At 35.6% G+C, this 21346-nt stretch overlaps 1 protein-coding gene across 5 annotated transcripts in view; it reads right to left on the bottom strand.

Moving 5' to 3' along the window:
• The window catches only part of DNAH8 (dynein axonemal heavy chain 8), a 396942-nt gene that overhangs the window by 132610 nt on the left and 242986 nt on the right, over window positions 1–21346 (bottom strand). For 4 of the 5 annotated variants that reach the window (XM_072641991.1, XM_072641989.1, XM_072641988.1 and 1 more), the window contains 6 exons: window positions 12404–12596; window positions 11787–11909; window positions 8993–9123; window positions 7258–7411; window positions 5682–5846; window positions 1004–1230 (listed from right to left, as the gene is read on the bottom strand). In XM_072641991.1, coding sequence (XP_072498092.1) covers window positions 1004–1230; window positions 5682–5846; window positions 7258–7411; window positions 8993–9123; window positions 11787–11909; window positions 12404–12596 — 993 coding nt within the window. The remainder of the gene's footprint in view (window positions 1–1003; window positions 1231–5681; window positions 5847–7257; window positions 7412–8992; window positions 9124–11786; window positions 11910–12403; window positions 12597–21346) is intronic. The other variant, XM_072641990.1, reaches the window with a different exon arrangement.

Here is a 21346-nt window from a genome sequence, read left to right as displayed (position 1 = left end):
GCAAGTATTCTCATTTAATCCCACAAATGAGGAAACTGAGACATACAGGTTAAGTGACTTATCCAAGGTCTGAGGTAAAAGGTAGAACATGGGTTTTTGTACTCCAAGTCTCTCTACTGTATCAAAAGGATACAGTGATTTACACAAGAGGATGAAAAATCTTTATATACAGAGTTTTTGAAGGATAAAGTTTTTAAAAATTTATTAAGAATAGTATGGATATATTGCTAGCTAGATAAAAAGAGATAACACACTTAAAGTACCAAAGAGCTCTGTAAACCTTAAGGTACTGAGTAAGTGCTAACTAGCTATTATTAGTATGTGGATAACTTCTGGATAGAAATTTTAGATTTTAAATCAGGTCCCACATTTGTTAGTCTTGTATATTCTATACTATGTTCTAAATGAGTTCTATTTTTTACAGAGCTGAGATTATCTATCTATCTATCTCATATATATTTTATATATATATATATATCTTAGTATTCTCAAGTTATCTCTAATACTTAGGTAACTGAGTTTGTATCAGTTTGTAATATCAGTTTGTATCATAACTTGAATTTTATTTTATTAAGTACTTGACATAAAATAATTACCTCATTAAAGAATGAAAACAAAATTAAAATTTCCTCCAAGCATGAAGCAACGTAAAACCATAAGTGAATTTCTTAGAGCAAAATAAGTAAGACATTAAAAAAACTAAATATGATTAATTTGCAAATTTTCAAAATAAATTTAAGTAAACAAAATGATTCATTAGGCATCTGTTATTTGGAGACCAACATAGTTACTTAAAAAGAACCTGTTTAATTATCTTACATTGTTAATCTGTTGTCACTAGAAAATCAAAAAGAAAATTTCAATAAAGTTAGGAATCAGTATTCAATCAATGAGAAGCATAATTTATGGGAATGTATCTTCCATCACTAAATAGACTATTCCTTTTAAATAGCAATATATTTTTTCATGATTCTGTTAATCATCAAATTTGCATAAATGTTACCTTTGGAAATAATTTTCACAGCCTTCTGAAACCATATCATGAAAAAGGCCCATTGTTTCTACAACTTGTTTTTTAATTTCATGAGAACAGACAATATTATATTCCAAAAGAAAATAGGAGGCTACAGCAATCAAAGCCTCCCTAGGCCAACGACTAAACCAGTCCATAGTGCAACCTGATATAAGACCAGGGAATTTCAAGGAACGTGCACGAAACTTCTCACCAACCTATTAATAAAAATTGAAAAAATAAAGGAATATTAGAGCTAGTATAGTAAGATCCTGTTATTATAAAATTTAGTCCTATAGAAATGTGATGTGGCTTCCAAAGAAGCAATTACAATCTTACGTTGTATTAGTCGTATATTACCCAAATGAAAATGGGAATAATCCTACTACCCTTTCTTAGATCATATGTGGAATCTTGTTTAAATCTGGGCATTGCATTCAAAGAGAAATACTGACAAACTAAGGAATCTTCAGAGGAGGGTGGTGAATGGTGAATGAATTGGGTATATTTTTCTTGAAAAAGAGAACACTTAGGGAGGCAAATTATAACCATCTTCAAATATTTTAAGGACTTTGCTATGGCAGAAATCTTATACTTAATTATGTTTTACTTATACTTAGTTATGTGTGATTCTAAGATGCAGTGTAGTATAGTGCATAGGGAGCTGGCTTTGGAGTCCGGGAAACCTAGGTCTAAGTCCTATCTTTGTATGTAGCATCTGTAGGACTCCCAAACTGTTCTTTAATTTCTTAATGCAATTTTCTAAGACTCTGAGATGCACAGAAGTTACTGGTCTGAATCAGTAAAGGGAATTTCTTCCTTTGGGAGGTACTTACACCAAAAAAATCACAGGTTCTTTCTCTATCCCTGTGTTGTGTAATTCTACATGCAGAGATGTGTCACTTAACATTAACAGAGAGTTTCGTATTTTGATAGGAGCACAGTACAAAATAATGTTTTTTTCCCTAGGAAACACTTCCCAGGGATGTTGTAGAGAGTATTCATTCCTCCCTTAGGTGGAAGATTAAGTCAGTGCCTTCTATGAGCTTCTCTCATTCTTTGGACTGGGGGCATCAATAAATGCTGTAGGCACATCATCCATAGTGTATCTTGCTGTGTTATGACACCTTTTTTATTATCCATTTTTTGTGGGGTGGGATCTGGACTCATGAGTGCACCTGTGTGGGAGAAATCCCATGTAGAAACTCCCTCCACTGATCAATTTAACCCTATTCAACAAGCATTTTTTAAGTATCTTCTATGTTCCAGTTCACTGTGCAAGGTGCTGGGGATACAGTGAGAAAAATGAAAAAAGTCTCTGCCCTCAAGGATCTTACATTCTATTGGGTCAATAAAACATGAATGCAGATAGGTGAATATGAGATGTATGCAAAATAAATTCAATGTACAAAAGAGTGTCTTAGGGTGAACGTAGAGTGGCAAAAATAATCAAGAGTTGAGGCAGAACAGTAGTGTTCCTGAGACAACTGGAAAAGATCCAAAGAAAGATCCCTGGATAAAGGTTATGGGTAAATACCTCCAGGTTTTTGAAATAGCAAGTGGTGAGCCCTGGGGACAGCTGTGCTGGGAAGTATCCTCGACAAGCCACAGGAATTTTCACTTTGAACAGTATGGGGAGTCAGGCATGTGAACAGGGGAAGACTAAGGGAATGTCTGCTGACAAGGAATGCCTTGCTGTGCTGCTGAGACGCGGTCCTAGGTGAGAAGGAACCAGCATACTCCTGATGAGTACAGAATCAGTGGGGTGGGGATGGTGCTGGCTGTGGGCACTTACAGGAGAGCTGAGGTCTTGGTCTTAGCATCAGGCCAGAGGAGAGGCCACTGAAGGGTTCTTTCAGAGAGCAAGAACATTTCCAACACAGTGTGGCTATTGCTTGGAGGGAGAAAGGAGTGCACAAGTTGGGCCCAGGACAAAACTCAAAAAATATAGTAAGAAGGTTCTGAGACTAGAGGCACCATCCTCCACACCCCAGGAATAGAGGTGATTATAATAATAAGATGCTAAAAATTAAAAAGAGCAGGCAAAGGAGAAAGAACCCAACCATGGGTAGTTACTATGGGAATAGAGAAGACCTGAGTTCATCTTCACAGTATGATATTGAAGCAAAAAGGGCATCTCCCAACCCAAAGAGTAATGTAAAATGATCACCTGCCAAAAAAGAATTCATAGAAAAACTCAAAAAAGACTTCAAAAATCAAATAAAAGAGATTGAGGAATTTTTTTAAAGTGAGAACAATCGAAAAAAATAAAATTATGAAGAGAAAGTCAACTAACTGGAAAAAGAAGATTGAGAATCTTAACTAAGAAAATAACTCCTTGACAATTAGAATTGGGCAAGGGGAAGTGAATGACATAAGATACCAAGAAATAATAAAACATTTAAAAGAATGAAAAAATAGAAGAGAATGTGAAACATCCTGTAAGAAAAATGATCTGGAGAACAGATCAAGAAGAGAAAACATGAATAATCAGACTACCTGAAAGCTACTATCAAAAAAATAGTCTTGATACAATAACACAAGAAATAGTTAAAGAAAATTGTCCTGAAGTGTTAGAACAAGAGGGGAAAACAGAAATAGAAAAAAATCTACCCATCACCACCTGAAAGAAATCCACAGAGGAAAACTTATAGGAATTTCATAGTCAAATTCAGAAACCCCCAGGTTAAGGAGAAAATATTATGAGCAACAAGAAAGAAACAATTCAAATATGGGGAAGTCACAATTAGAATCACACAAGACTAGCAGCAGGGTTGCAGACAAAAATATCATGCCCAGCAAAAAAAAGTGGACATCCAATGAATTGACAGATTTTCAGGACTGTGCTGCAAAAAGACCAGAATTTAATACAAAATTTTACATACAAGACCGAAGAGAAATAAAAGGTAAACATCAAAGACTAATTACAAGGGACTGAATAAGGACAAATTATTTACATTTTATACATAAAAATGTAAACACTATGTCTCAGATTGTCACTGGTAATTGGGAAGTTCAAAAGAAAGAGGGAGGTAGAGCTGAGTATAGCGTGATTCCAAAAATGTGATTCTAAAACATGGGGGAAGATGGCGTGTAGTTCTGAAGCCTATTCTTATCAGAAATGAGTAGATAGATAGATAGATAGATAGATAGATAGATAGATAGATAGATAGAAGGGTGGGGATAGGGAGGGGGAGAGGATAAGAGGGGATATAGAAGGGGATTGACAGGAATGGAATAAAAAGGAAACAACATATATATTTAGAAAGGTATAAAATCTTCTAAATTCAGAAAGAAACAAGAAAGTAAGGGGATAGGGTGGAAGGAGAGGATAAGTGAGGGATTCTTGGAGGGAGATAGGTTAAAGAATGGGAGGGCAATCTAGCAGATAGAAGTAAAGCAGAGGAGTGAAGATAGAATGGAATAAGGTAAGAGGGAAAGTGAGGAAAATAGGAAGGAGGAAAATATACAACAAGTAATCATGGCTTAGAACATGAATGGGATGAATTTACTCATAAAACAGAAACTGATAGTAGATTAAGAATTTGAATTCAACAATATTTGCTTTCAGAACAAATTGCTTTCAGAAAATGCTATAAAAATTAGAGATACACATAAACATAAAATAAAGATCAGAAGTAGAATTTATTATGTCACCTAAGCAATATATTTATGTAATGCCATCCTAATTAAATTACTAAAAGAAAAACTATCTTACTGAGAAAAAATAATAACAGGGTTCATTTGGGAGAGTAGAGGGTCAAAAACTTCAAGGAAACCCAGGGGAAAGGATATGGAGGAACTAGATTCAGTAGAATCAGAACTTAAATCATATTATAAGGAAAGAGCCATGTTGAAGTGGAAAATGTACAACTTTGGTTATTTTAAATTAAAATTTTCTGGTATAAACAAAAGCTATGTAACCAAGAATAGAGGTTGTGGGGTCCCTATTGGTGAAAGCTATAGAGTGAAAGAGTTAACAAGGATACAGTGAGCAGCACATGAACTTGTGTGTCTGGACACCTACCCAACAACACTGGACTTGATTCCTGGGGTTCTGGACTTAGGTCCAACACTAAGCAGTAAATCAAAACATTAGTTAAACAGCAATGACATATGTAATGATGGTCTATCACTCCTCCTCCCTTTGTTTGATTTCTATAATTACCATGGGGCTTTTTTGGGGTCTTAGCAGAGATCCACTGAATCATCTGTCCACCACAAATATATAGGAAACTGAGCCAAATTTATAAAAATAAGGGCCATTCCCCAATACAGAGTAATATATCTATATTTCATAGTCTTAATACTTCATAGTCCTCACTGAAATGTTAAGTGAATTGCCCATGAACACATAGATAAAAAGTATCTGAGTTTTCTGATTCTAAGGCTGGCCATCTACCTAATATACTATTGATGCCTCTTATTATCAGCTTATTGAATTATGAAATACAGAACACAAGATTTTGGTGAGATAAAAAACAAGCAATTTAGTGAAGATTTTGCTTCCTTTACCTCAAATTTAAAATGTAAGCTTACTGAATTATCTTGCTAGAAAGGGTATTATTTTTAGATCTACATATGCACATGGATAACTACATATATATTATATAAATATATTAATATATGTATACATGAAAACATACAGATACACACAAAAAAAACTCACTGGAGAAAAGCAGAGAACAACATGCAAATTTTTTCGTGATCTTGATATGAAATACTCATAAAGATTATCATAGGTAGGAGGGTGACGAGGCATTTCCTTTTTCATCACTGATATTAGTCCTTGAGTAATCTCATCCAACTCATCCCGAGCAAATAAATTAGAGATCTTTGAGGAAGTTACAAGGAAATACTCAACATTAAACATTTTTCCCCAAATCCAATATTATGCCAAATCTTGCACTTTTCCTCTCTACATGGTGTTTACCTCTGGAATCCTTACCATTTATCTTCCCAATGGATCTAGCCTATGAGTTATCTTCAGCCTATACTACATGCCTTTCTATTAAGCCTTCAAAGACTTTATTTCTCACTAGTTAATTAAAATGGCTGTGACTAAAATAATCTTCCACTCACCTCTTCCAAGTCAGTCATTTTAAAAGCTTAGAATGAAACATAGCCCATAAGTGTAATTAAGTATATACTGCTTCTAATTAAGGCAGGCATTCATTCTATTCCCCAACACCAACCTTTTAAACCTTTTAACAAAGATTTTCTGTACAGTGGTTTTGTTGGAGAAAACACCCAAGCAAATACATTTTTCTAAAAGTGTATCAAAAAAAAATCTGTTCAAAATTTATCTCTAAAAATGCTACCATTTGGCAAATATGGATCTTATATTCTTGAATTTTTTTATTCTCAAATACAGCATTTTTTAGAGTACTGGATAACTGATGCTAATGATATTTTACCTATGAGTATAGAAAGAGTCAAATGAATAACAGAATTATGTTAGAAGATAGGTTCAAGGGCCATCTAAGAAATGGATCCAAGAAAAGCAGAGGAAGCTGAGTAAGGAAATATAACATGTAGAGCACTGTACTTGGGCAGCTGCAAGTTCATACAAATATGAACTTTCATTTTTTGCAAAAAAAATACAAATTTGTTAGATTTAATCTAGTATTTGTAATGGGAGTTAAAAATCTTCCCTGCCCATTGATATGCCTCAGGTGGGGCTATTGAGAGGGGCTTGATTGAGGGAAGCTTGTTTTGTATGCGAGCCTACACCTTTTGCTGATTGCTAATGAGGCTCTAGGTCACAAGGAGTCGTGCCCTCAAGCTCTGAAAAGAGTATATATGCTCTGAAGGGAGGTTTTGCTTTGGGGCTGAGTTTTTGGAAGAAGGTTTGTGTGCCAGATGAGACTCTGGGCAGCCGTTATAAGAAGCCCCCTGGCTTTGAACACCCAGATGTTGGTGCTTCTCTCTCTGGTGATAATGTATGTATTGCCTATGATCAGACAGTTGGAAGCCCTCTCTGTTGGTCCTGCATGTATTATATCTGTCAGCATATGTAATTAAAGTAAGATTATTTACCCCTCTTGAAGTTGTTTTCTTTTTAGAAAAGCAGATCTAAGAACCTGTGCAGCAGGCCCTCCTAAGTGTGAAGGTATTTGCTGATACAGCATCACATCAGAATTAAGAAGTAGGACTCTGGAAGCATATCTGCAAAAACCTTTTTGTCCTTTCAAACATTATTTTTAAATAGAAAATATATGCTGTTTACTACTTCAAGATTCTACCTCTCCCGAAGAGAGCAAGTTGTTAAGATATTCCAGAAATGCTTCATCTTTTATTTCATTGTCAGTAAAGATAAAAGTGATTCCTTTTCCTTCAGCTCCAGCAACATGGTACAATCCCTTCAAGTCATCTGTCAGATTGGACACATTATAGGACCTAAAAGGATAAGTAGTAAGAAATTTAAAATTATCTTCAAACAGAATCATGACATATATGCGTAACACAAACCTACTGAGGGTTATGACTCATACCAAATCTTCTCACTCAGTTTTAAAATATTTTTAATATCCTACTACATGCACCAAATGATAGTGGCAGCTAGAAAACCAAGAAAATATAGCTGTAATTGCAAATTTAAAAAAAAATTGTTGGAAATCAAATACCCAAAAGTATAGATATTTTTAAGAATTGAGATAGGAGAAATATAACTATACTGTTTTCCTGAATGGTGGCAATCTGCCAGATTGAGACATGAATGCTGAATGCTGTATAGAAAGGAATTTTTAGTTCTGACAGGGCTTAGGAAAGACATTCTCAGCTTTACTCAAACAAATAAATGCAGTTATAGAATTAGAAGGAGAAACAGTCAACTGGGGGAGAAAGCTTTATAGTAATTTCTGTGATAAGATCTAAGAGCTATAGAAAATTGATGTGAACAGCTAAGTCTAAAAGCCACTGCCCAGTGGATAGATGGGCAAAGGATATGAGCTGGCAATTCTCAAAAGAAGAAAGGCAAGCTAACAACTATATGAAAAAATGTTCCAAATAACTGGTAATAAAAGAAATATAGATTAAAATAAATCTAAAGTTCTACCTTCTACCTTCTACTCCCTAGATTAGTAACAGGACAAAAAAGGAAAATGATAGTTGTTGGAGGGCTCTGGAAGAAGAAGTATGCTGTGAAGTGATCTGTCATCTAGAAAGAAGCTGGAATTAGGCCCCAAGAGTTACTCAATTGTGCATATGCTTTTAGCTTTATATACCAAAGAAATTTTTTTTAAAAGGAAAGGATCCAAAGATACAAATTTTTCAATAGTACCATTTTTTTTTTTTATCACGTCAAAGAACAAAGTATATACCCATCAATTCAGGTAGGTAGCATAGTAGATAAGAGTGCTGAACCTAGAGTAAGGAAGACTTGAATTCAAATACAGTCTGAGGTACTTGCTACTACTAGTTGTATCACTTAACCACTATTTGACTCAGTTTCCTCATTTGTAAAGTGAGGATAATAACAGCCCCTTTCTCCCAAGACTGTTGTGAGGATCAAATCAGCTAACATTTATAAAGTTCTTAGCTAGTAAATACTAACTACTATTATGATTATGATTAATTTGGGAATTACCAAATTGATTATGGTACATGAATGTAATGGTATATTATTAGTCCTTAAGGAATGATCCAAAGAGATGGATTCAGAGAAACTTGAGAAGACTTAGATGAATTGATAGAGAATAAAGTGAATAGAACCAGAAATACAATTTATACAATGACTTCAATAGCGTGAAGAAAAACACCTACAAAAGACTTAAGACCTATGACGATCACAACGGCCAGAGAGTTAGTGGGAGATGGTGATGCTGAAGAAAATGGAAGAAAATGAAGAAAATATTGCCAAGGAATCATCAAAAATAAACAGAATGGTACAAAAGAAGTTCAAAATGCAAACACTTAATTCCAAAGAAATTATCTATCTATCCAACCATCTATTTATTGCATCATCTTGATACCTCTTACCTTGTCAGGGTTATCTGGAATATTCGATATCCAGCTATAAAGGAGGCCAACCTTGAAAGACTCTGTTTTCCTGATCCACCAACACCTACAAGCAGGGCATTTCCACATGATGTCCGAATTATGCGTGAAATCTATGTTGAAGCAATATAGTATTGATTTGAAAATACAAAAAGGGTCTAAAACATCTTCACACCAAAATGGCCAATTATATGTACAGTACTGTAATTTGTTTTGAAAATATTAAAATGCCACCAAATACTTCATTTCAAACTTGATAAAAATTCAAATACCAGCTGCTTTCCTACTTCCCTCTTTTTCAAAAAACAAACCAAATCCCACCCCCTTCCCCTGCCAGTTTTCAGTCATACTAAACTTAATTTGGCTGAGATGAAAAAAAAAGTTAAATAAGTATAATTTCATGGCCTAGGATTTTAGGATTGTTAATCACTAGTTAATAAATGGAGCTAAGAGGTGTTGCAGTATAAGTTTAAACTTGGCAAAATGCAAACCTCTTCAATAAGCAGTAGACTGGGGATTAAACCCAGATTTTCTGAATCAAAATTCAGTGCTCTTTCTACCATACTTAAATTCACGCCAAACTATATAAAATCATACCAGTCTAACACAAGGATTTTAACACAAGGATTAAGCTTTTGCAGCAGCTTCTGGGCTTCACTTTTAGGTTGACCTTGTAGGACCCTCAGAAAAAAGCAGCTTCCACTTACAAGCAAGTTCAGTCTGATCAGCAGGTAATACCCAGATTTTTAGCAACAAAGCAGTCTAGTGCTCAATGACCCTAAATGTCAGTGTGCATCCCATTCATTTACATTCCTGCTTCTTCCCATGCCTCATTCCTTGGCAGTTTTCCTGACAAACTGACTGACCATGGCTTGGATCCTCTAGTTCTACATCCTTTTATTTTCCCCTGTGAGATGCAATATTCTTGAGTCACTCCCGAAATGCCCATGGCCAGCCAATAGAAATCTTGTAGTAGAACCTGTGTTCAAATACCACCTCTGACTCTTAATAGCTAAGTGTCTACAGATGCATCTCTGAGCTTAAGTTTCCTTAATTGTAAAATGTAGATAATGCTAGCAGCAGAACCTAACTTAGAGGTTTACTGTGAAGATTAAATAAGATAATATCATCATTCCTTCACATAAAATAATCTGTTTTAGCTTGTTCCCAAACAACAACCTGCTATGCAGCCCTGTGTACCAAGGAGACTGAAGGATACCAAAGTCAGTTCGGAACATTTTACGTAGGTCACTAAAGGCAATGATAGATACTGAATCCCCAATGGGGGCCCATAGAGGTTAAGGATTATGACTGATTTTTCCATCAAGATCCTCCACTCAGACTGGTCCTTTAATTAGATTTCAGATCGGGCAGTTGATCTATTCCTTTCACACAAGTGAAAGGAGTGAAACTACCAATCTCAAAATCTATTTATCCCTATATTCTTTCTGTAATAAGTATAATTTAGTCTGTACTTACATCTATCAAATCCTAGATCCACTCTCAGTGATCACCAATAGATAGGAATTGATTGTGGTGAAGAGGATAATAGAATTTAGACTTGTAAGTGAATTTTTAAAGGTTCAATCTCATCATTTTAAAAATGAGAAAATTGGGGTCTATAGAAATTAAGAGATTTGCTTAAGGTCATTTTGGTGGTAACTAGCAGAACTAAAATTCATATTCATGTTTTTCTGACTCCAAAACCAGTTTTGAATCCTTCCACATTATTTCGCAAAATGGATGAACTAAAGATTAGAAAAAACAGGTCTGTAAATCTGTAAACCCAGTTGAGCTCATGAAAATTTCCTACTACATCTTGACCTAGGGACCTGGGGTAGAATCCTAGAAAGGGGAATGTTAAAAAAAAAAGTCCTAGTCAATAATAAGCTTCTTTGTGTTAAACAAATATAAGATCTTTACAGTACAGCCTGGATATAAAAGGTAGGAATAAAGAGTGGTATAGTCCTGAGTGACTCAAGCTTCCGTTTACAGCATTCTTTTTTCCATGCATTTGAATTGTCCCTATTCCTACTCCTTCTCCACCCTTGATTTCCTAGGCAACCCAACCCTGGTTTTGATCTTAGGGACTTAGGCTTTGTCTTGTTCTATAGCTAACTGAGTGTGTTACCTCTTTCCAGGTCTGTTTCATCCTCTATAAAATGAAAGGATTAGACTAGATAATCACCAAGGTTCCCTCAAAATCTGAAATTTTGCAATAGTTTGTGATCAGCTAATATGTTCCTTTCTATTTTCCTCATCGAATCTCTTCAACAATGGTTCATCATTCTTTCTAATTTTCTTTCTTTAGTTTTCTTTCTCATTCAATCTTTGACCTACCTATCAATCTCCAATTAGTTGACATTATCACATAGTCATCTGCTTTACATTTAGATTTTATGATTTCATGTACAGAGAAAAATTTAACAATATAATAGAGGGATGGGATATTTCTTCACAGGAAGAATCTTCTGCAACCTCAGTTTAATAGTTTAATAACGTCCTTTAAAAATGGAAGTATGGAAGGATGCAAGTACAAAAACAATTCAATCCTGACTTTTTTCTCTGATAGAGATATGTAGATGGATGCAAAAAAAATTTAGCCAAAACATGTGATTCAGGTTGTAATAGGCAGAGTCTCTACTGTTCTTCTCTCTACTCCAACCTCCATCCTTGCCCCACCATTACAAAGTATCTGATACCCAGAATAGTATGTTGTTTATGAAAGTCACTTTTGAACTCTCATGAACATATCAGTAAATAATATTGTCATAACCTTAATAAGATGAGTCATTGCATCTTTGAAAAACACCAAATCAAGACTTGTTCCTCTAATAAGTTCATTGAACTGTCTCTGATAAAACATTAGTTTTTCAGCCAGAAATTCGAAACTTGGTATCTGAGAAGAGGGGTATGGAAAGGGAAAAAAACAGGGAAGGGAAAAGAAGTATTGTTAGATCCAAAAATTTATAGCATCAACAAGTCTAAAAGCATCTAACTACAACTGTAAGGGAAAATCTCTTGGGCTTCTGGAGAGTTGTTTTCTTTGTCCTTTTACTGTTATTTTTAAATCATAAAATGACAATTTGGTATGGTCAGAGTTTTCTTACCTTTCCTAGTTGTCCTATATTATCTTTTAAGGATATATGTCTAAACAAAATACATTTGAAAACAACCTCTTGTTGATCACATAAGGTTAGTGACATTTATTCACGGTGAAGAGTAAAACTGGTGTCTATTTTGAAAACTATATTCCTCCCCAAGGATGAGGAGGATCAAATCACTAAAACATCATATTTTTTAACTGAAAGACTTGTAATAACTTGGAAAGTAGAGAAATCTCTATGGGTATGTAGATGACCTAAAATAACCTACTGAAATACTGATAAATACCAATTCATAGATTTTGGGTATTTCAAATACAGCATCTTCAGGCTCATCACCAGTTGGTTCAGGCATCTCACGAAGAAAATCTACAAAGTACGGTTCTGGAAGAAGTAATGATACTGAATCTGCATCAACATGTTCCTCAATAACGCGAATAATTTGTGAGTTAAACCACACTTCATCTTCACTGCAAACGAATCTAAAATAGAAGATGAAATAATATGATGTACTTACATAAAAGTTAATAAAATCTAGGAAGAAAAGCACAGTGATTTATTCAAATAACTAAAATAAAAAATAAATGCCTGAACCTCCCCCTTCCTAGTCCTGCCCATCCCCTTTAGAAGTCTGTACTAACACCTTCTACCATACCTAGAAAGAAAAAAGGTCCTCCATGTGCACCTTGGTTTGCAAAACTGGGTTAAATGGATACTTGTTTGGAATCAAAAGTCTCTATGGCCAGAAGCAAAACGAGTTTGGGATATTTTTAAATGGAGTCTCATTTCTCTTTTCTACATTATGAAGCTATTTTTACACAGTGGCATAACACTGCTTCACACATTCACAAGTGAGGAAGCTATTATATAAAAATATGAAATGAGAAATTTTAAAGAGCTAAATAGCAGAGAAAAGACAGGGATTCACCTGAGTTCTCCCCTAACACTTTCCAAACATTTTTAAATAATGCCTTAAAACAAATTCTGGAGGGGTAGAAACCAACAAAAGGACAGGGCAAAAAAATTTTCCTGCCAAAGAAAACTTAGAAGGTCTACTGCACCAGGGTGAGAATAGAGCACAGTTTAGTGCAGGCCCCATGGACTGGGCCCCAGAAAACTAAGAGCAGGCCTTGGGAGTGACTGAATCAGCACTGGCAGCCACTGCTTCTGGACCTCTTAGCCCACAGTCAAAGAAATGGTCAAAAGGAGATTTCAGAGGTTTCTTTGAGGCAGTAAGGGCAGGACTCTGCTGCTTTGCCCATATTCAGGTCAAGGTCATAGTCCTGGGTGACAGTCTCCAGGTCAGGAGGAGCATTAGCACACTAGAGTTTGCAGCTGTAGTGGAGCAGGGACCCTTGTCACAGTTCCAGGGCAGAAAAGAATGTTTGTGGTCCCTCACAGTCCAAGGCACAGACCAGGACAGTAGTAAACACACCTCTCCTTAGATCATACTACTTTAGAAGAACTGAAAACTTATAGATCCCCAGAAAAATCTCTTAAAACAGCTACACAAAATCTCTGAAGCTTGGGAAAGTGTGCCTTCCATCCAGAAAGCAAAGTCCTAATTTAACAAAGAGCTGAAAGTCAAGAAACAGGTTATAAAAATGAGCAAACAACAGGAAAAACTCTGACTACAGAAATTTGCTATGGTGACAAGGAAGATCAAAAAACACTCAGAAGACAACAAAGTTGAAGTTGCTAAATCTGAAGCCTCAAAGAAAAAGATATGAATTGATCTCAGGCTATGGAAGAACTCAAAAAGAATTCTGAAAATCAAATAGGAGAGGTAAAGGAAAAATTGGGAAGATAAGTGAGTTATTCAAGAATATCATGAAAAAAGAGTCAACAGCTTGGTAAAGGAGGCACAAAAATAACATTTTAAAAGCATAACAGGCCAAATTGGTAAAAGAGGTAAAAAAATACGAGGAAAACACCTTGAAAAGCAGAATTGGCCAAATGGAAAAAGAGGCACAAAAATTCACTGAAGAAAAGAGCTCCTTAAAAACTAGGATTGGCCAAATGGAAAAGGAGGTACAAAAGCTCAATGAAGAAAATTATTCTTTAAAAATCAGAACTGAGCAAATGGAAGTTAATGACTTTATGAGGCATCAAGAAACAATAAAACAAAACCAAAAGAATGAAAAAGCAGAAGACAATATGAAAGACGTTATTGGAAAAATGATGGACCTGGAAAATAGATCCAGGAGACAGTATTTAAAAAATATTGGACTACCTGAAAGCCAGTATAAAAAAAGAGCCTAGACATCATCTTTCAAGAAATTATCAATAAAAACTGCTTTGATATTCTAGAACCAAAACTATAATTTGAAGGAATCTACTGATCACCTCCTGAAAAAGATCCCAAAATGAATCCTTCCAGGAATATTATAGCCAAATTCCAAAGTTCCCAGGTCAAGGAGAAATACTGCAAGCAGTCAGAAAAGACAATTCAAGTATCATGGAGCCACAGTCAGGAAAACATAAGATTTAGTGGTTTCTATATCAAAGGATCAGAATGCTTAAAATCTGATATTCCATAGGGCAAAGGAGTTAGGATTGCAATCAAGAATCACCAGCCAAGCAAAACTGAGCATAATCATTCAGGGAAAAAATGGATATTCAATAATATAGGTCTGTCAAGCATTCCTGAGGAAAAGCCCAGAGTTGAATGGAAAATTTGATGTTCAAATAGAAGAATCAAGAGAAACATAAAAAAGTAAACAGGAAAAGGAAATTATAAGGGACTTAGTAAGGTTAAACTGTTTACATTCCTACATGAAAAGATGATGCATGTAATTCCTAAGAACTTTATTATTATTAGGGCAGTTAGAAGAAGCATACATAGAGGGTGAAAGTGAATTGAATATCTAAAAAATGAGTTGAATATCTAAAAAAAATAAAATGAAGGAGTGAAACAGAGAAGTGCATTGAGAGAAAGGGAAATGGAGAGGTAGAATGGGGTAATTATCTCATATAAAAGAGGCAAGAAAGAAGTTTTTACAGTGGAGGTAAAGATGGGGGAGGTAGCAGGGAGCGTTTGATCCTTACTCTCACAGGAACAAGGTGGGAAAAACATACACACTCAACTGGGTATAGAATTTTTTACCCTACAGGAAAGTAGGAGGGGAAGGAGATTAGAGAAGGGAGGGTGCTGATAGAAAGGGGGGAAGATTGGGGGAGAAGGTAGTCAGAAGCAAAACACTTTTGAGTAGGGACACAGTGAAAGGAAAGAGAGAATAGAATATGCAGGAGGAAAATAGGATGGAGGGAATAATCATAATTGAAAATTTTTTTGAAATATGTTTTCCTGATAAAAGCCTCATTTCTCAAATATATAGAGCACTGGGTCAAATTTAAAATATAAGAGCTATTCCCCATTTGATAAATGATCAGGATATAAACAATCAGGCTTCAAATGAAGTAATCAAAGCTATCTATAGCCATTTGGAAAAAAGTACTCTAAATCACTACTGAGAAATGCAAGAAGCATCATCTGTTTACTCTATCAAGAACAACAGATAGCCATACAAGAATAATATTTATTTATTCACATTCATCCTTTGGTGGTCAACCTTTGTTTGCTTAACTCAGACATTTAGATAAACCTACACTGACAGCTTCCACTTTTCCTTAACCCTTTCCAACCCTTTCCAGATATAATGAGGTACCATTCCACATCTATTAGATTGGCTAATAGGACAAAAAAAGAAAATGACCAATGTCGGTGGGGATGTGGGAAAATCGAAACACTAATACACTATTTGTGAAGTTATGAACTGATTCATTATATAGAGCAATTTGGAACTATGTCCAAAGGGCTATATAAAACTATGCATGTCCTTTGATCCAGCAATATACTTACTAGATCTGTATCCCAAAAGAGACAAAAAACAAGAATAAAAAGAACCTATATGTACAAAGACATTTGTAGTAGCTTTTTTGTGGTGTCTATGCATTGGAAAGTGAGGGGATGCCCATCAGTTAGGGAATGGCTAAACAAGTTATGGTATATGATTGTGGTGGAATACTACTGCACTATAGGAAATGAGCAAGATGCTATCAGAAAAACATGGATTTATATGAACTAATGAAAACTGAAATGAGTAGAACCAGGAGAACACTGTACACAGTAACAACAATATTGTAAGATGATCAACTGCGAATAACTTAGCTCTTCCCAGCAATACAATGATCCAAAACAATTCCGAAGGATTCATGATTAAAAATGCTATCCATTCACAGAGAAAGAACTGAAGGAGTCTAAATATAGATCGAAGAATACTTTTTTTTTTACTTTTTTGAGGGGGATTTTTTTTGTTCTATGTTTTCTTTTAGAACATGACTAATATGGAAATATATTTTACATGACTACATATGTATAAACTTCTATCAAATTACTTGCCTTCTCAATGAGGGGACTGGGGAGGGAGGTAGAGAATTTGAAGCTCAAAATTTTAAAAATGCACATTAAAATTGTTTTTACATGTATATGGGGTAAAATAAAATACTAAATAAAAATATAAAGAGCTTTAAAATACAAAATGAGTTTTTTTCATTTTTAAGAATTATTTGATCTTCCTTCATGAGTAAAATTAGAGCACCAGGAGTTAGATGGTATACAGAATCATATAATATATGATGGTATACTCTCAAGTAGGAACATAAACAACATATCCAGTATAATATTCTTAAAGCCTTTCAAAAGAAGGGTATAATAGAAGTAGCTATTAATATTTAAGATGAATACTGTGAGCAATCCAGAAATATGTGGTTTGTGTTATGTTATAGAGTCTACCACTCTCCAGAAGTTTATACAGAAAAACTCAAACAGGTGAAGGGGACTTTAATAAGTTATCTAGATCATTCGATCCTACTGACTTTAGGCAGGTTTACACTTAAAATATCTGAGATGGATAATAATTCATCCTATTTTAAAAGATTTCCAAAAGAGTCAATCATATAACCTTCAGTTATCCAATCCTTTACAGCAATCCTATCAAAAAATCATTATATCGGTTATATTGATCTTTTGGAAAGGGTTAAGAAAAGGTGGAGGCTATCAGTGTAAGTGCATCTAGTGTTTGAGTTAAGCAGGCAAAGACTGACCACCCATGGATGAATGTGAGGAGATAAAAATTATTCATTTATGGCTGTCTGCTTATTGTTCTTGACAGAGGGAAAAGATGATGATGTTGTTGATCCTTTGACCTCCAAAGCAGCTTTGTTAAAACACATTTTGTAATGTTTGATAACAGCTCCTAACAAAGATAGTTGAAGAATAAACCACTAAATCTAAGCATAAAACTCATAATTTATTCATTCAACTGAAATATGAACCTAAGCACAAAGTTTTAATCTGCTGACTGTTGATAGATATAAAGAATACTTCTATCTCTTTCCATTTGGAGATTTCTGCTTTTAAAGGCAGCTCATTAGATTGTTGAGCAGCTTGACTAGAATTATTTGTTTATCCACTTTCTTGTCATTTCTACCAATAGGCCATAGTTTTGCCTTTTGTACCATCATAAAATAAGTCTCCTTCTTATTTGATAGGAAAACCCTCCAACTATCCAACCATCATATATCACCTGAGTTTTCTCTTTTCTAGGCTTATTAAATGAACCTAATTCTCTCCTCCCTCTTCTTTGCTTCCATGAGGTGGTTTCTGGAATTGACACTTTTTTAAAATATAATTTGCATTGTCCATCTTAAATTATAACAAACTGAATGTGAGATTTCTGATATGATCTGACCAGCACATAGTACAGTAGTCCAGTGGCTTTTTATGATTTAAATACTATCAAGTGATTTAATTAGTTTTTAGCTGCTACATCACAAGGTAAACTCATTGAAATTTTGGTCAGTTAAAACCCCAAGATTATTATATGAACTGCTGCCAATCAAAGTTTTCCCTATTCTGTATTTGTGCAATTATTTGAATTAAATGTTGTTTTTGTTGTTCAGTCATTTTTCAGTTGTGTCTCCATTTGGGGTTTTCTTGGCAAAGAAACTGGAGTGCTTTGTCACACCAGCTCATTTTGGAGATGAAGAAACTGAGGCAAACAAAGTTAAATTACTTGTTTAGGCTCACACAGATAATAAGTATGAGGCCAGATTTGAACTTAAGAATGAGTCTTTTTGACTCCAGGCTTGGCATTCTAGCCATTATACCACCTAGCTACCCTAAATTAAATGTAGGCCTTTATAATTTTCACCATTAAATTTTACTTTTTTTGATTTTGGCTCATGGTTCTAGCCTAGAGACTTTAAAATATGGATTCTTTTGTGTAATTGCATTAACTTCTTAGCTTTGTATCATATGAAAATTTTATAAGCATCCTTTCTATACCTACATTCATTTTTATTTATGGTATTTTGTAAATACTTTACAAAATGTTGAACAGGAACAGATTCAAGAACAGAGCCTTGTGCGGCTCCATCAGAGACTTCTCTTAAGATTTTTATTTCCTTACTTCAAGGATCACAATGAATCTAGTGATTAAAGAAGCCAAAGGAAGCATTTGAAGAGTAATGATAAAGTTCAATGACCCAAACAGGTGGCTCTCCTAGATAACAGATAAATGTCTTATGTCTTACTTGCTTGTTTCTCCTTTACTTCTCTCTGCTAAATAAATTAAGCCTTTACCCTCAAGCAGAGATACAGCACCTAGAGTCTTGGAAGTAGAGATAAATATCTGATGATAGGGAACAAGGTAAAACAAAGTGGGTGTATCTCAATAAATTCTCATCTTACAACTCATAAATCGACCGTTCATCACAATAAGTAGACCTATGAGTTAGCTAAGAGAACTACTCTATCTCTGCCCCACTTCTGGGAAAAAAAGATGAAGGACAATGGAACTTTCTTTAAACAAGTAGGGAGGGCATGGAGAATTTTACAGTGATCTTCACAGGGTATGCTCTTGGCATAGCTACCAGTAATCAATCCACTTAGCAGTAAATAAGCACTTATTAAACACTTACTATGTGCCAGCACTGCACTGAGGATTCAGAGAAAAAGACAAATAGCCCTTACCCCCAAGAAGCTTAAACTCAAATGAGGGAGACAATGTATACATAAATTAGTACCTACAAGACATGGTGTAGATGGAAGGTAGCCTCAGAGGGAGAGCATCAGCAGCTAATTGTGGGGAGAGAAGCAAAGGCTTCCTGCAGGATGTGGCCATTGAACTGAGTCTTGAAAGCAGCTAGGAAAAGATGAAGTGGGGGAGCATTCCAAGCACATGGGACAGTCAATGCAAAGGCACAGAGAAGGCAGAAAAAGTGTAACGTGGGAGGAACATCTAGCACGCCAGTATGGTTGGATTACAGAGTGTATAGGAAGAGTAGTGTAAAAGAGGACTGGAAACATAGGAAGAGGCTAGGTTTTGAAAAGCTTTCAATGCCAAACAGGTGTTGATATTTGATGGAAGAGATAATAGGGAGCTATTTGGAAAATATTAAGTAAGAGAGTGGGGTAACATGGTCAAATGTATGTTTTAGAAAAATCACTGTGGCAGTGGTGTAGGCTAGAAAGGAGTGAGGAGACTTGAGGCAAGGAGTCCAATTAGAAGGCTGTATTGCCATATGCCAGGCAAGAGGTGATTTAATGAGAACTTGAAAGAGGGTAGTGGCTGTGTCAATGTACAAAAGGAGAAGTATGTATTACTATGTGCTGGGTAAAGCCAGCTCAAACTGGATTACAAAGATTAATTATTAAATGTTCAGTGTGAGCATTTTCACATCAGAAATTGGCATACTACAAATCAGGGTTTGATTTATTGTTTTGTGAAATGTGTAGTTTTAAGTGACAGAGAAAATATTAATAATGTAGATTCAACTTAAAAGTATGCCGTGCATACATTCAACATTTACAGCACACCCCTGCGTGTGTTCGTCCTTCGATGCCAAAGAAGATCATGCCATCAGAGAAATAATGATCTGATTTGCACTTGACTTTGTTTTGAGTGAGGGAGGGCTGTGCAGGTCACCAGCCTCACTTCTCCTCCTGAGCCATCTGAATCCAGTGACCAGATATTCATCAGGATGACTGGAGATGACCCAGGATGAGGCAACTGGAGTTGAATGACTTGCCCAAGGTCACACAGTTAGTGAGTGTCAAGTGTCTGAGGTGAGATTTGAACTCAGGTCCTCCTGACTCCTGCACTGGTGCTGTATCCACTGCACCACCTAGTTGCCTTCACACCCCTGTAGGCATCATGCCAAGTGTTAGAAGGTGTAAAAAGTACAAGCTGGTTTCCACCCTCTAGGAGAAAGGAGCATTTCTAATTGCTGGGTCATCAGTAGAAATGAATGAACTTGAAAGAATTAGCCTGGAGGAAAAAAGAAAGAAGATGTAAAGAGCCAGAGTAATTCTCAACTACATTCCAAAGTCAGAAAGAGGAAGGGTACCATATGAAAGGAAGAATCAAGGCTCTGTATTGAACATGTGACATTCTAAAGTTTCCTCCTGTAAAGAGGTCTGCAGGTGGACCATCTCAGGAAGAAGCAGCTTCTTGTGCTTTGAGGAAGGATGATATAGATCCACAGATGCAATCACTGAAAGGATTTCCAACAATAATCAGAAGAAGAAGTAGAGTAGTACAGCTAGGTTGTACAGTAAATAGACTGCTATACATGGAAACCAAACACCTGAGTGCAAATTATTTGATTCTGAGACTTATTAGTTACATGACCTTGGACAAGTCTTGTAACAGCTCTCTGCTTCAGTTTCCTCAACTGTAAAAATAGCTACACCTATCCCACAAGGTTGTTGTGAGGACCACATGAGATAAAAAATGTAAAGCACTTTGCAAATCTTTAGTTGTTGTTTAGTTGTTTTTCAGTTGTGTCTAACTCTTCATAACCCTATTTGGGGATTTCTTGGCAAAGATAATGGAGTGGTTTGCCAACATTCCTCTCCAAACAATTTTAAAATAACACCTCAAATTAAATTTTGTAGTGGCAAAACCAACAAAAGGTCAGTACGACATTTTTCCAGGCTAAGACAACTTAAGAAGTCAAAAGGAGAGATCTGTGGCACCTAGATGGGGGGCTGGTTCACAGTATGGCAGAAGAACCAGTGATTTTGGAAGTGGCTGTAACAGTGGCAAGCAGCAGCTTTAGGAACTCTCAGCCCAGAGAAGATAAGGGGGTTGAACGACTGGTCAGAAAAAAAATTACAGGGGATCTTTCACTGACACTGAGTGCAGCTGGTGATGACTGACAACTC

This window comes from Notamacropus eugenii, chromosome 2, assembly GCF_028372415.1.
Source record: "Notamacropus eugenii isolate mMacEug1 chromosome 2, mMacEug1.pri_v2, whole genome shotgun sequence".
NCBI lineage: Eukaryota > Metazoa > Chordata > Mammalia > Diprotodontia > Macropodidae > Notamacropus > Notamacropus eugenii.
This window is presented reverse-complemented; position numbering and strand designations above follow the sequence as displayed.